General features: G+C 34.4%; 1 protein-coding gene across 8 annotated transcripts in view; it reads left to right on the top strand.

The window, feature by feature from the left end:
• The window catches only part of ITGB8 (integrin subunit beta 8), a 79,959-nt gene that overhangs the window by 21,881 nt on the left and 41,283 nt on the right, over positions 1 to 16,795 (top strand). For 3 of the 8 annotated variants that reach the window (XM_055314485.1, XM_055314487.1, XM_055314486.1), the window contains 2 exons: positions 5,383 to 5,468; positions 11,798 to 11,969. In XM_055314485.1, the coding sequence (XP_055170460.1) occupies positions 5,383 to 5,468; positions 11,798 to 11,969 (258 nt within the window). Of the gene's footprint in view, positions 1 to 1,033; positions 5,469 to 10,753; positions 10,923 to 11,797; positions 11,970 to 16,795 lie in introns of those variants that run through there. The other 5 variants (XM_055314491.1, XM_055314489.1, XM_055314492.1 and 2 more) reach the window with 4 other exon arrangements.

Below are 16,795 nucleotides of genomic sequence, written 5' to 3' on the forward strand. Positions count from 1 at the left end.
CAAAATAGAGCTTTCAGTAATCAAGTAATGTATTTTAAAGGTATCTGTAAAACTAAAGATATCTGTAACAATTACATGGCTGCGATATACATCTAGAACAAGGAAAATCCAAAGTTCTACTCCAAACCTTATTCTATGTGTGCTCAATTTGTCTGGTTGTGACTATTATCAAAGTAGAGTATGTATTCATTGTAACAGTGTTTATTTTTTTGTTAAGGAAGTGACTTTATATAATTATCCAAGTTTAATTTGTATAGTAAATGCAATTAAGGAAGGATACTGGCTGAAAAAAATGCATTTCTGCATTCTTCACAAATCATTCTGTCTCGTTCTAACAGGAGAATCTAGAATGATTGATTCTGAATACCAAGGACTACAATCTTTTATCAGTTTTAATTGCTCCTTCTTATAGATAGCTTGGGGCATCCTTTAAATTTTGTTGGAATTTTGTGGTAGACTTTAGAGCAGAAAAACATTAGAAATTTTGCTAAACCTGTCACTTTATTTGATTACTTGACTTATGAAAAGATCTCAATCTAAACATTGAAACTTATGGGCTTTTTTAGTTATTTTTGTTTTTCGTCCATTTTCTTTCTCTTCTTACTCTATAGATTAAGCATTATCAAAATAATATGAATAAATGAATCATCTAAAAGAATATCTAAGTGACAGTCACAAATATGTAGTTTCCTGATTTTTGTGTACTTTATCCTGTTGATGATGGATATTTATTATACTTTATGACAGACTGTTATAAAGGTCATTTTACATGCGTCAGAAACATTTAATTCTGGGAAATAATTAGAAAAATATTCAGATTAAGTCAAGGTACACTTTGAAAAATGTGAACAAAATGAAGATGTTGTAAGAGATTTTCAGTAACCAATTACAATCATATCAAAATTGTATTTGTAACAGATTGGACTGATGTGTGTATATTTGACTAAACTGGCTTTCAAGAGTCATTTTTAAATAACCAAGGTAAAAGTTGTATCTTTTTATTTAATAGTTATTTTTATATATTAGCTATATTTTTAAAACTCTGTGTTTATAATTCAAGGGACTTTTATCTTAAAGACAACTAATTATATTTACAACAAAGACACAACACCTCCCCCCTTTTTTGAAGCTAGATCTATACACAATATATGTATACATCTATACACGTGTATGTATATACATATACATTTTTATAATATTAATTAGAAATAAGTTACAATAGTCCCTTTGCTGAGTGTCTACTATACCCTAAGTACTATCCTTGTCATGCTTATGCTTGCTCATTTCATTTCATTATCAGTATTTTGATCTAGATATAGTTAGCCCTATGTTACCATGGAAGAAATGGAGCCTCAGAAAACTTAGGTAACTAGCCTAAGAACATATTGCTATTAAGTAACAATGCTGTGGAAATTTGGAACTTTATTTCTAGTAACTATTTAGCAATGCTACCTCATCATATCTATTACCTCCAGTTGTAACAGGAGTAAAAGTACAAATCTCAGCCCATGCTCATAGATCAAGGAATAGAATTTTTCAGAATGTATGTACACACTTAAATGACCTTAAATCCTTTACTAATTTCTGTCTTGGCAGCACATTTTTTAATGACATGGGATTTGTGAGGCAGCAAATAAGAAGCAGATGAGAACAAAAGAGGGTTCTGAAGATACATGGTTTAAAATATGATTCTGCTTCCACTATCTTTCCTAATTTCCATTAAGATCCATAAAAAATATCATTTGTAAACTTTAAAGATTTCATTCATTTATTCATGAGACACACACACAGAGGCAGAGACACAGGCAGAGGGAGATGTGGGCTCCATGCAGGAAGCCTAATGTGGGACTCTATTCCAGGACTCCCGTATCACGCTCTGAGCCAAAGGCAGATGTTCAACCATTGAGTCATCCAGGTGTCCCCATAAAAAAGTATCCTTAATAAAAACACAATGCTAGAACATAAAGATTACAGTGCTATGCCACATCACTGAACAAACAGCTGGACAAGAAGCTACCACTCTCATAGAGTGGTAAGAAGAAGCACTCAGGCACCCCCTCTAATGAGATGTCAGTGCTGAGGCTGCTATGAAAGCATCATTGGAAAGCAGCCTCCTATGATGCTGCATGAGGAATGGGGCAGCCAATGAACAAAGTCAACTTAGAGGCTCATGACAAACTGCCCACGTCTGTAAATAGCACTCACACATTGATTGATGTGTGTTCAGTGTAAAGATTTCTCTTTACACAGGAAGGTCTGGCTGACAGACAGACACAGGCACACACATACACACATCCCTTCAGCACATATTGACTAACAACCTCCAAGCATACCATTCAGTGTAAAGAACTGTTCTAATTGGTGTGATATTTGCATGTTAGGTATTTACTTAATGTGTGTTTAAAATTAAAAAGAAAAACCCTTAAGATGCTACATACCAAAGTGTATCTGGTTTGTTTTCTGTAAAATCTAACCATGACACTCTCCAGCAGTAACATTTGACACTATTCCCATGGAGTTCGATTTATGGCCTTCCTCCAGTTCTGCAGAATCATAAGGCCTGCTTCCTCCATATCCATTTAGGGGATCATTTTTCCTATAATTATGTAGACTGAGAAATGTCAGCCCTGGAACCTCGTAAGTATTGACAGGACCAAAGTTTCTATTCCTCTTGGTCATCATTCTTAGGTATCTGAAATCTGAGAACAGAAGTTGGCACTGGAACTTTTTAAAACAAATGGTTGGAAGGTAGATTATAAAGAAAACAGATCTGTAAACTCGTTATTTACCATTTGTGTCTTGGAAGTAGGAGATGGATTGACCGGGACACCTGGATGGCTCAGCAGTTGGGTGTCTTGCCTTTGGTTCAGGGTGTGATCGTGAAGTCCCAGGATGGAATCCCACATTGGGCTCCCTGCAGGGAGCCTCTGCCTGTGTCTCTGCCTCTCTTTCTCTTTCTCTCTCTCATGAATAAATAAATAAAATCTTAAAAAAAAAGGGGGGTGGGGAGATGGACTGACCTTGAATCTGGGTTAACGTAGGACACAGACAACTAGTAGAAACAAACACACAGTCATAGAAGCTGTAGCTTCCCTTTCAACAGAGTGCAATCTTAACTGCCAGTACCAACATCTTACCTACTGAGTGAAAGAGTTAGTTAAGTCTAAACTGAAATAGACTTAATTCCACGTTCCAGTCAGGTCAAGTTTAAGAGTTGTTAAAAGCCAAGTTAGGTCTGCAAATGTGCTTGATTTCTTTCTGAGAACAAAACTAAAAAGGTCACTCTCTCCTCTCAATACTTGAGAAATAAGCACCTTTTATATAGTTTGGTAAGCTAAGCTAGCTGGAAGGATTTTAGGCTATGGAGTTTTCATAGTCAGGTGGCCACACTTGTAGTAAAGGCAGCCTAAAAACAGTAGTTATTTTTAGTCCTTGGAAGTCTAGGCCAGGTTTGAACAAATCAGTAAAGTTTTGTATACTGTGTATTAAAAGCTGATATAAAGCCAAGGACAAAGGCTGCAAGGGAACACAGAGAGGAGATAATAGAACAGCTGTTAAGAGTTAAGGAGGAATGGTTTTGGGTTAACTTGTTGGCTGTCTGGGGAAATACAGGGAAGGGTGCTCACTACCACCCAAATTAGTACCTTTATGCTATACTTAATCTCCTATAGTTCCCTTTTCTTTCTCCCACTGCCAAAGTCCATCCCTTGCCACTCTCAGGTCAGAGCTGTTTTACCTGTGTATTCTAGAATGTTGGAGCAAGTTGAAAGAGAAGAAAAAGAAAAAATGATTGGATGGGGACAGCTAGAGATTTTGTGGACTTGATCCCCTTTCAAACTACCATGTCCTCATGTGATTGTATACACATACAAACACACATAGTCCTCTCATGCCTCATTCATTATATTTTTTCTTTTTCTTTTTTTTTTTTAAGATCTTATTTATTTGATGGTGTGTGGGGGGAAGAGAACAAGCAGGGAGAGTGATAGGCAGAGGGAGAGGGAGAAGCAGACTCCCCACTGAACAGGAAGCCTGATGTGGGGCTCGATCCCAAGACCCTGGGATCATAACCTGAGCTGGAGGCAGATGCTTAACTGACTGAGCCACTCAGGTGCCCCCATTATATATTTTTTTAAAGATAAATACAAATCAGAAGAAACAAAATGAAATGGCAAAGAGATACACTAGATATAACTGCCTATAGAGATCATCCTTAAATATACCCTCTTCCCCACCCCTGTCCTTCCTTCTAAAGCAGAAGGAGAAGCCCCTCACTGTGTTCCCATAGTGCCTTGGTGATCTCTAGCTCTGGTTAACTTACCATACTGTATTTTATTGTTTAAGCAAGCAATACAGTTCTCTCCATACCAGGACTGTGAACTACTTACAGCTAAAATGCCTTTTATTTACTGAATGCCTGTGAGTGAGATGAGTAGAATGCTGTGATTTCCAGTCTCTTTGTGATGTTTCATAGTAAAGGATGGACTAAAAACTCAGGAGAAAACAATTTATGTTTCATTCTTTATTGTATTTTATGTGTTTAAGTTCATAATGAAGAGCTTCCTCATAATGATATAAGTAGTTAGTGGCTAGAGATAAAGGTAAATAGTTTCCAGGCACAGCTATGTTACTAAAACGTCACAGCTAAGTGTGAGAATCTATGGAAAAGTGAGTTGGTCATGATCTTAAAGCAATCTTAAATTGGTTAAAATTAGTTTACCCAATTAGAAATGTAATTGGGTAAAAAACTTATTAGGAAAACTAAATTGGGTAAACTAAAAAAATTCATCCATTTTAACTACTTTATGTCTAAAATGTTGACTCAAACGGTTATATTTGATTCTGATATCCATCAAGGCAAAATAATCAATATTAAGAAAATCAGAATTCCCAAGTTACTCTGTGTGTTATCATTTCTCAAGAAATCAAGATCGTTTTTTAGAAAGTTCATTCACTATGACCCAATATGGATTGACCTGTTCAGTCTGTATATGATTATTTTTACAGGAAAAATTCTATATTCAAAAACACCTCATTAGTTCAGATAATATGAAATACAGTGAAACTTCAGCACTAAGACACTAAGAAATGTGGAGTGTCTTTTACTCTTGGAGTAGAATCCAAGCCAAATTCCAAATCTCACTAAAATCACATTTCATCACCCTTTTTCCCGAAGTCATAAAACCAGTAACTATCCAGGAAATGTTGTATCTGTTCATTGTAATGCAGTTAACCTTATCTCCGCCCAAAGAAATTATGTATTTTTTAATGTTGTGTACTTAAAACTATCGATCAGCTTTCAGATTTCAAAATACATTTTGGTCTAGAATTGTATATACTCCCTAGTATGAGAGTAACACCTCATTTTATCCTCCATTACAGAAGACAATAGATGTACATCTTCAAATGCAGCATCCTGCACCAAATGCCTTGCGCTGGGTCCGGAATGTGGATGGTGTGCTCAAGAGGTGTGCCTTTTTCTTTCTTTCTTATTTTCTTTCTCTTTCTTCTTTCTTTCTTTCTTTCTTTCTTTTTCTTTCTTTCTTTCTTTCTTTCTTTCTTTCTTTCTTTCTTCTTCTTCTTTCTTTCTTTTTCTTCTCTCCTTGTCTTTCCTTGTCTACCTTCTTTCCTTGCCTCCGTTTCCTTCCCTTTCCTTCTCTTCTCTCTTTTTTCTCTGTTCCTCATGGTTGACCTTCTCTCTAGCCATGATTTCATTGCCCTATTGTTTGTGCCTTGAAGGTACATCAGGAAAAAGAAAGATACTGCTGACCATCAGGAAAATTTTATTTGGTTTTTTGCTTGGAAACAGCATATCTGGCTTAATATAAAATGAAGAATAACCTTTTCATTAGGAAAATTATGGTAATTTTGAAATAAAGTGCAAACCATTTTATGTTTTCCATCTGTTGTATAGAGAGAATTGGCAAACACAGAAAGTGACTTTTGATAGGTCAGTAGGTTTTGTGTGAAATTCTTGTTGCAGCCTGGGGCAGTAGGTTATATATCCAAGTTGGATCATAGTCTTGTACTTGCTTATTAAAACAAAGAAAGTTAGTTTATTGGTCTGTTTCATTTGTTTTTATTTGAAATACTTAGAGATAAGTTATTTACTCCATTTTATAACATTACAACATTGTACCTCAATTCGTCGGTTACTTATGAAAAATGGGATGCTTTTCCTTTGACATGTGACCTTATTCATGCAATACTGTGTACATTTAAATTCCGTGGAATAAAGAATAATTCAGAAATAGTTTATTGTTCAAAATTAGTGTTTTTATATTCTAACAAGAGAAATATACCCCAATAACAAAGTTCATAGTAAAATAATTATAATATATTCTTTCTTTCTTGGCTGTAAAGTTGTTTTATAAATTTTTTATTTTGTTGGTAATGTTCAATCAGAACTACCTTATGTAGTAAGTTGTAATGAAGAAGCCATCTACTAATCTGAGGTTTCTTTTGTAAAATTACATAGGTAATTTTATATTTGTTTATGTAACTCTTCTGAATTGGAAAAATAGATCTTTTATGGCCTTTTGCTTGACATGAAGATAAATCTCTAGCTTTTGCCTCCTCTGATTTCACTCAAAAACTGCATCTACCATTGTCTTTCCAACCTCTCCTGCTTGCCATTATGCATTTTCCAGGAGGAAGAAGAAAGCTGAAAAGTAGCAAAGGATGGTGGACATTACTTTCTTCTAAAGCAAATCAGGAAAGAGGGAGGGGAAGGGTTCACAAAATAGTAGCCATGTCTGAAAATAAGTGTACCTCCTATTGACAACCCAAAGCCTTCTTGGATATACTCTGGTGTTACCAGTGAGAAAATCAGATGTCACTCAAAACTAGGCAGTGCTTCACCAGAACCTATGGAACCAGGCAATGTCAGAGAGAGGACAATTCCAGAGTTTCTATTCCCATCACCACCTATGAGCCAAATGACCAGATAGAATTCATTCTATCCTTTGAGCCTCCCTTCCTCATCTTCATAACCCTGAGTTTGGAGTTTACTTCTAGGTTTTCTTGTCAAGAATGTTTCAGAGCTTGATATTTCCTGATCCTAGGCCAATATTCCATTTTAGATGTTTACTAAAGAAGATCCTTAGAACCATGAAGTTTATGTCAACTGGATATCAGCTGCTAAGAACTTTAGTGAGTATAGTTTAGAGGGACTTTCAAAAGATGGTTAAGGAACCCAGTTGTCAGCCAAATGTAACATCCCAGCCATATAGAATGCCAAGTTTCAGAGGGACCCCTTTATCTGATACCGCTGCTAGCACATAAAATCTGGAGAGGCACAGTTATAGGCATAGCAAATGTCAGTCCTGCCACAAGAGGAAAGATTTTGAGTAGTTATAGAAATTGGTGGCCAAATGGAAGGAGGTAATGCAAAAGGAAATGTCAGCTGGCTGCCAGAGCAGAGGAGGCAAACCTGTGTCTGCTGTTGGTCAAATGCTTTAATAGAGGATCTCGGGAAACATTTGGAAACCAGCTGGCTGTCTATGTCCCAAAATATTCTTCTAGGTAGTAAACGGTCTTCTAATTCATGTATCAAAAATGCAGGTTCTGAAATGAGATCAGCTTGGATTCAAATCCCAAGGCCATCAGTTTCTTTTTTTTAAAAAATTTTTTATTTATTTATGATAGTCACACACAGAGAGAGAGAGAGAGGCAGAGACACAGACAGAGGGAGAAGCAGGCTCCATGCACCGGGAGCCCGACGTGGGATTCGATCCCGGGTCTCCAGGATCGCGCCCTGGGCCAAAGGCAAGCGCCAAACCGCTGCGCCACCCAGGGATCCCCATCAGTTTCTAATTGTATTAACTTGGACATGTTACTCTAACTGCTCTGAACCTCAGTCTTCCCTAGGAAATAATAATTGTACCTATAACACACTGTTGTGAAGATTAAATGAAACAGTATGCGAGAAGCATTTGACCCAGGCATTGCTTAAGAAACAGGAGTTGTTACTATAAGAACTTGAGACTCAGGAACAACTCATTTGGGTTAGGAAACCAAGAAGATTGTGTTAAGAATACAACCCAAGAGAAAGCAACCAGACTCAGCCATTAGCCATATCATTAACAGGAGCTGTCCACTCCGTGCAGGCTGACTTGACATTGTCAAGAAGAAGACTATAATGGTTAATTTTGAAAGATTACCCACCATTAGACACATATGAAACTGATGTCTTTTATTTCTTAACCAATGAGAGTAGAGGAACGGGGAAAGGCATTTTTCTTCCTGTTCATGATTAGAATAGATAAACAGTAAGAAATTAAGTGTGGTTTGTACAATTTTCAAAGCTGATCAAAAGTAAAACATCACTAGAAAATCTGGAAAGGGCATATTCAATTTACCTACATTCTTGTTGTATAGCATGTTAATCCATCATTTTATATGTTTTGCTTTCTCTTTCTCTCCATGTTACATAAAAATAATTGGAAAATAATTAGAAGGGATCTTATCAATATTACCTAGCTTAATGCCTCAACCTTTTTAACAAATGTAAAAATCTTGATGAGTTGAAGAATTCTCTTTCTCTCTTGCCTGCTGTGTCAACCACGGATTGTGGTTACATAGCCAGAAGTTTAGAGGGCAGCCTTCGAACATAATTATACTAAAATGCAACACAAAGGGCATTCACTGTCAAAAGGAAGATAATAGAGTTGTTTCATTTCTGTGCAGATTGCCGTATTTGGAAATCAGAAAGACTCAGAAATGAGAAGAAAAAACTTTTCCTATTTTTTTCCCCAGATAATTATATTGAATGGATAAAAGTGACAACTGATGAAAAGCCACCTGGGGTAACTTCAACCTGGGTTTTTTCATTTACAAATAGGCTTGAGATGCAGACAGCTGGAGCATGATTTTGCTTGTGTATTTCTTACAGAAAAAATATAACATGAGAATTAGAAGAAATTAAAGTGACACAAAACACCACAAATTAAAAGGGTGTGGTTTCAAATTCTTTTCTTTTATACAAAGTGGAAAGTAGGCCACAGTGCGTAGGGGCAGCATTCCATTCTTTATTTTGATGTCACGGTCTTTTCTTTCCTTTTCAAACCTAATTGTCAAATTGGCAGTATTTTTCTAACTCAGTTTTTACAGTGGAGTAAAAACAGCCATGCTGATTCAGACATTGCAAAATAATTGAGACTATTTTGCCTATTTCAGCAAAATGATTTGACATTTAAAGGTCAAATGGCATAGTGTGATGTATAGTTGCAGTGAATTAACTATATTCCTTTCTTTCCATTTCTGTATACACGAATAAAATCCCTAGCTGAAAAAGAAAATCATAATTATTTGTACTTTATTTCTTTCTTGATTTGAAGTCTGGGTTCTTACATCTTAAAATGCACATGGCCCTTTGTCTGTGGCCTATCATGTGAGGCATGAATGAGTATAGAGGTTCCAATCCTCTCGCACCCTCAATATTCCTTAAGCTCCGGGACAGGAGGATCTCCCATCTAGCCTGGAGATTTCTGAAGGAAAGTGATACATATTATCGCATTATATGCCTTCTTTCTTTGAGGAACTCCAAACCGTTTATAAGCTAAATCTTATATTGAGTACCTCTGAGTTTTATCAATAGATGGATAAATTTGAATACAAGAAATTAAGGCTTTGGATTTTTTGTAGAGATCTTATTTATTTATTCATGAGACACACACACACACAGAGAGAGAGAGAGAGAGAGAGAGGCAGAGACACAGGCAGAGGGAGAAGCAGGATCCATGCAGGGAGTCCGATGTGGGACTCCATCCTGGGACTCCAGGATCACACCCTGGGCTGAAGACAGGTGCTAAACCACTGAGACACCCAGGGATCCCAAGGCTTTGGATATTTTAAACTTCATGCTAAAAATCTAGGTGTATGGTCAATAGCAAAGCAAATTGAATTCTTCTGTTCCCATGAAGTCATTTACCAAATGATAGCTGGAAATCTTGATTGAAAAGGATATATCCTGAAAAAATCTTAAAAAAAAAAGAAAGAAAGAAAAGGATATATCCTCCTTTATCTTTTAATTATTTTTATATTATAAGTGTGCTTCACACTCTAGTTCAGGATCAGTACTGTAAGGGGCCATAAAGTAAAAATGTTTAAGTTTTATGGGCCACATACTATCTTTCTTGCATGTTTTTTTTATTTTTTTATTTATTTATGATAGTCACACACACACAGAGAGAGAGAGAGAGAGGCAGAGACACAGGCAGAGGGAGAAGCAGGCTCCATGCACCGGGAGCCGACGTGGGATTCGATCCCGGGTCTCTGGGATCGCGCCCTGGGCCAAAGGCAGGCACCAAACCGCTGCTCCACCCAGGGATACCTTGCATGTTCTTTTTTATTATTTTTTAAGTGTGGAAATCATTTTTTTTTTGCATTCAAGCAACACAAAACAGGCCGTGGATTGTTTTATTTGTCCTACTGTCCTTAGTTTTCCTGCACCTGCTCTATATTAAGAAAGGAATTAAATTAAAATATTTGTATGAATGCTTTTATATTGCCCACCACGATCCCATCTAATATTCGCCAGTACTACAGATGTTCCTATTCATAATTTGTGATCTAAGATTCAATTAGTATTGAACTTGATAATCTTCTTCCTCCATAAACCTATGAAATTCTGTGCTTACTCTAAATTTAATGCCCATAATAATTATATTTACTTGCTTAATTGCTAAATTCACCAATGGGTGTTGACTCTTTGATGACGTGGACTCTATCTTATTCTATTCTGTATCCTCAGCACCTAACAAACTACTGTCCCTAAGTAAGTATTCAGTCTGTATTCTTTGGATGAATGATTAGTTGGAAACCAAACTCCCTGAATCAGCTGAACTAAAGGAGGGATGACTGAATGCCAGATCAAAATAGCCACTGCCAGGAAGATCACTGAGCAAATATCCAGCTAATGTGTAAGCAAATATTCCAAATAGTCCAGGCCAACATTATATATAATAAAACATATTTCTGTACTTTTCGATACATTTCCTATTCTTAAGGAAAAACCTGAATGGTTACATAAAAAATAAAAGTATCTATTTTTTCTTAGGATAAATTAAATTTTAAGTTTTCTCCACTAATTTCAAGTTTATTGTATAGCTATTGAATGATGACAATCAACTAACCAATGTTGAATTGTAATAAAAATTCTAGATTAGTTGCAAAATCTGGAGAATTTTAGCTGCAGTCTTGGTATCTCCCAGCCTCGTTATGAACATCTTCCCTAGTTTATTAAATTATTTACAGGCTATTATGTGTCTAAGTTGGGGAATTTTATGGTCTAAAAATATAGACTTCCAATATACTTTTTAAAAAATTTTAGTATCTTGCCAGGCATGTGACTCCTGAGGGCTTGCTCTATATTCCAAACATGATTTATACAATAAACATCCAGCTGGGTTCTTAAGAACTGAGACTTATATTTGGAATGACTGAATGGCCTATTTTGAATAAATTTTCTTTTGAAATAGTCTTTCCAATGTAAAATATTTAGGAAGAAGTTGGTATAATTTTACAGTGATCAGTTAACAATATAAGTACTTGGTTTAAATCTCCACGTTAATACTAATTTTCTTTTTAAATAAGATTTAGGAATTAAAGCTTCTTACTCTTCCAATTCTTATTGGAAACATGGAGCTATTTTGAATAGTTCCATAATTTGTGCAATACTGGAAGATGGCTTCTTTATAATATTTGCTGTGTGGGTTATTTTTTATTTTTTATTTTTTTGGTTATAACTAAGATGGTATGCACTAAAAACGTCAGTGATTTTCCTTCTTTTACACAGGATTTCATTTCAGGTGGATTAAGGAGTGAACGTTGTGATATTATTTCCAACTTAATAAGCAAAGGCTGCTCGACTGATTCAATAGAATATCCATCTGTACATGTAATACCAAGTGAAAATGAAATTAATACCCAGGTGACACCAGGAGAAGTGTTGATCCAGCTGCGTCCAGGTTTGGTGATTTTCAAATAAACCTATGATTCTGACTTGAAATTAAATTTAGCTTTATTTGCTCATATTCAATATTTTGTGAAAGGCAGTACTATTGTAGTAAAAATAACAGTGGGCTCAGAATCAAGAAATCAGAATTCTGCTTTTTTTGTGTGCCTATAGCTAGCTAGCTGTGTGGCCTCGGACAGTCTCTGCAAACCTGACCACACTATATTATAATTATGTGTTTCCAGACTTGATCACATTGTAGTGTAATTGTGTTCCTATTCCATTGCCAGCTCTGGAAGAAAGAGAACATGTTTTATTCCACTGTTTCTCCAAAGCCTCACAGAGTGCTGGCTTATAGCAAGCATTCCATAAGTATTTGTTGACTTGATCAGTTGATTAATTAATTAGTAAGAGTTGTAAATTAAACTAAGCCCTTAAAGCCTTTGTGATAAACTTTTAAACACAAAACTACAATTCATAATTATCATAATTAACTTGAGCTGCTTTGTGATGGCCCCTGAGATTAACACATACTTTTCTTTCTATGCTTCGCTTATACTTGCCATTTTATCACATTGTATTCCACAGATTGTCATATGTAGTAGGCCACTGGAAATTATTCATTTTCCTCCAGTGCTAGAGAATCCCAGGGTGTACACTACACATGGCAAGATAACTTCAGGTACACGGGTATGCATCAGTCATTTAGATGTATTTAGTTTTAAGCAGAATGCAATTGCCTTCAAGTCTTCATTATTTTATTCTGGGTGGTCTTGTCCTGTCATTAAATTTTTAAATAATCATTATTGACACATGACTTGCCTATTCCAAAGCAGAGCTATTTCTTCCAGATTCTTAGATTACCAGAAAAACAAAGTCTATTTCTTTTTTGGCTCTAGGCATACTCCCAGCTTCCAATTAAAACTATGCTCTTCACCATATAAAACAGCCCAGGGTGGACATATATATGCAACAGCTGGAAAGGGATACACAAAAATGAAAGTAAATAGATTGATAAGATTATGCCATTCACTAGCTTCTATTGTTGCCATTACAAAATACTGTACAATAGGTGGCCTAAACAATAGAAATTTATTTTCTCACAGTCCTGGAAGCGAGAAAGTTTGAGATCAAGGTACTGGCTGATTTGGAGGCTGGAGAGGGAGAGAGACACACACTTGCTGGTGTTTCTTCTTATAAGGGCACTAATTTCATCATGAGGCCCCCACCCTCATGACCTATTTATCTCCCAAAGGCCCCATCTTCAAACACCATTACATTGTAGGTTAGGGCTTCAACACATAAATTTGGAGGGAACACAATTTAGTCTATAGCACTTGATATATAAAATAATACTTTCAAAGGCCATGGAATATTTTTGGATATTAGTCATATCTTAGACAAGAAAACTTAATTCCAAAAAGTGAAACTTTTTAGAGGTCACTATCTCTGTAAATCATGCAATAAATTTTGAAATCAATACAAGAGGATAAACAAATATTAAGTAACAAACTAAAATAGTTTTTCCTTAAATAAAGTCTATTTCCAAGAATAAATCAAACTCTAGTCATAGACTATTTAATAATAACAACAACATACATCAAAATATATGGAATGTGTTTGAAGTTGCTCCCAGGAAAATTAAAATCTATAAATGCTTTTATTATTAAAGAAGAATGAACAAAAATTAACTAAGCATCCAAATTAAGATATAAGAACAACAAAAACAGAATAGCCATAAGGAAAAATAAGAGGAAGGAATTCATAAGAAAAAAAATTTTAATAAAAAATATACCAAAAAAAATGAAATGCAAAATAGAAATAAAAAGGTGAAATTAATGTATAAATCCAAGAGTTGGTTCTTTACCAAGTCCAATAAAATAGATAAATTGCTGTCAAGGCTAATTAAGAAAAGAAGAAAAAATAACCCAGTTACATAGATTATACCAGAAAAACAAATACTAAGGAAAAAAGACATTATGAAAATATTATGCATAAAAATCTACGGTAAAATGTATAAATCTTGATAATATAGATAATTTTAAGAAAAACATATGTGACTAATACTGACTCAAGAAGAGGGAGAACCCTAAGAAACTAATAAAAATAAAAGAAATCAAGATCATTATAAAAGAAACACCCACATTGGATATTTAATGTTTCCTTGGGAAGAAATCATGTTCACCCAAACATCAGGAAATGTATTATCCCTATGCTACATAAACTCTTCCATTAGTTTTAGAAAAGGCCTAGAAGCTACTCAATCTGTACAAGGTTAGCATAACCCTAGTATCAAATCCTTAACATTTTAATTAACCACTACATTAACTCATATGTGATAAGGAAAACAATGCCAAAGAAAAAAATTATATATTGTTATCTCAACAGATGCTGAAAAATCATACAGTAAAATTTAGCGTCCATTCTGCCAAAAGCAAAATTGAAGAACAGTTCTTAATGTATATTAATATCCTTCTGGAAGTTTTATTTAAAAACAGTTAGACAAAAACAAAACAAAACAAAAAAACCCCACCAAATACAAGTTATAAATATTTTGAAAAGATAAAGCAAAATTATCATTATATGTCTCTGGTAAATCCAAGCAAATCAACTAACTTTTAAAATTAAAAATAAAAAACAGTGGCACCTGGCTGGCTCAGTCTATAGAGCATGAAATTCTTGATCTTGGGGTCATGAGTTTGAGCCCTGCATTGGGCCTAGAACTTAAAAATTAATAAAAATTAAAAATAAATTCCTCAGTCATCATTATATAAATAAGATATACATACTTTAAAAAATAAATAAATATGGCAGGTTTTTTAAAATAGTCAAATCAATAAATTTCCTATGTAATATTAAATATAATGAAAAAGGGCATCAATTTTCATAGCAGCAACCTAAAATGTAAACAATCTAGGGATAAACTTTTAAAAAAATATGAGATCTATTGTGCTACCTCAAAGAAGAAATGAAAAAGTACAGAAGAATTTTATGTTCTTGATTAGAAAGACAATATTATAACAATGAGAGTTTTCTATAAACATAGTCTATAAATCTAGTAAGATCCAAATGAATTAATAACTAGAAGTCAATCCCAATCCAATTTGAGTGAAAATTTTTAAAACCTTCAATGATCCTCATCATGCATGTTTCTTTGTATAAAATAGCATATTCATTTAGGATACATTCTTATAAGTAAATTTACTAGGTCAAATAGATACACATTTATTTAGGTTTTTAATTTATATCATCAGGTTATTCACAAGGAAAATAGATATTCAGTTAAAGCTTTTAGGAGTCAACCTTGTCTTTTCATTCTTTTCAATCTCTTCCATTTTTAAGTGTAACTAGTCTGTTACCTGTTTCTTTTGCCTTTTTTCTAGTACTAGAAAGCTTCCTAAACTTATTAACCAACTTTAGTTCTCTTTTTAGCGTGTTATATGCCTCTCTATACAAATTTCCCTCTTTTTCTAACTGAACACTACTTTTCAGCAGCTTATACATGAAGCTTATCAAATATTATTTTACCTCTAATAAGTGTGACTATATTCTTTCAAAAAGTCTGTTCTTTTTTAAACAGAGGATTTGAAACTTACAATGGTGCATTTTTTTCCTATGGGTGTGTTAACATCTAAATTTATATACTTAAATGAATTTAGTCTGTCACTTTTTGTAGATATAATGATGGTTGAATCCTTCTGAGACTAAAAATTAACAGTTCAAAAGATGGGTAACTGCTTCAGTGCTATAGATAAGCAATGACAATAATGGTAATGAGGCAGACGAAAAGTGGATAGACATGAGAGATAATGGGAGATAGCATCCCCAGGGGTTGGTGACTGATGAACACTGGGACACTTGGGCTGTGGCTCAAGCAACAAGCTGAGAGGGATGGCTGCTCTCCGTGGATGGTGTGGTACTGAGTTCAAAAGGAGACACCTTAGCTTGAGGTAATGACTTTTATTATATATGAGGCTGCAGTTCAGCAGGAAACACAGGGTGGACAAAGATGTGGGAGACTTCAACACCAAGTGGTAAGTGATGGTAAGTGAAGGTATATGAGGAGTAGGAGAGTGAAAAGAGAAATGCTTAATATCTATGTCAATCATTATATGGCTTGATTTTATTCAGTTTCCCACTACTGTCTGAATTTCTACATGCAAATTGGTGTAATTGTCTAAAGTGTATAAGCCATCTTTCCAACATAGCTACAAAAGAACTATATTTTATAATATGCATATATAACAAGTAGTTATTAAATTATATTTAAGAAGTTCATCTAAAAATGCATGTGGCATCAAGGATGTGCCAGCTTTGAGGCATAATATATAAAGCTACATTTTTACCAACTCCAGATATATAGAAACATTACTCCTCATAATATAAAAGTCCTTTCTACCATGACATATACAATGCATACCTAAGTATAAAATGTATTTATTCCCTAATTTTGATTTGGTTTATTTATAATCATTTTATTCTTATCTTATAAAAAATCATTACCTTCAATGTAGCATTTATTAAGAATTAAAGAATTAAATTTTTTTCATGAATATTTCTATTATATGATATACTGACTAGGCTTTTTAAAGAATGGTAGTAGGGAAAAAAAAGAATGGTAGTAGGACTCTTATATAGTTTATATATTTAAAGTGAGATTTAAAAGTGATATTTTCTTTCACTTTTACTTCTTAAACTATACTTTTTTCTTTATTTTTACCTATCAATCTTAAGCAAAAATAATATAAAGAAGCTACTGATCCTACAGTGAAATGAAATCTTTAGGAAGAGAGAAGAGGGAAAGGAATTCTCTAATTCTGCTTCAGAAGTAATACAATG

Source organism: Nyctereutes procyonoides, unplaced genomic scaffold (assembly GCF_905146905.1).
Source record: "Nyctereutes procyonoides isolate TBG_1078 unplaced genomic scaffold, NYPRO_anot_genome, whole genome shotgun sequence".
In the NCBI taxonomy this organism is placed as follows: domain Eukaryota; kingdom Metazoa; phylum Chordata; class Mammalia; order Carnivora; family Canidae; genus Nyctereutes; species Nyctereutes procyonoides.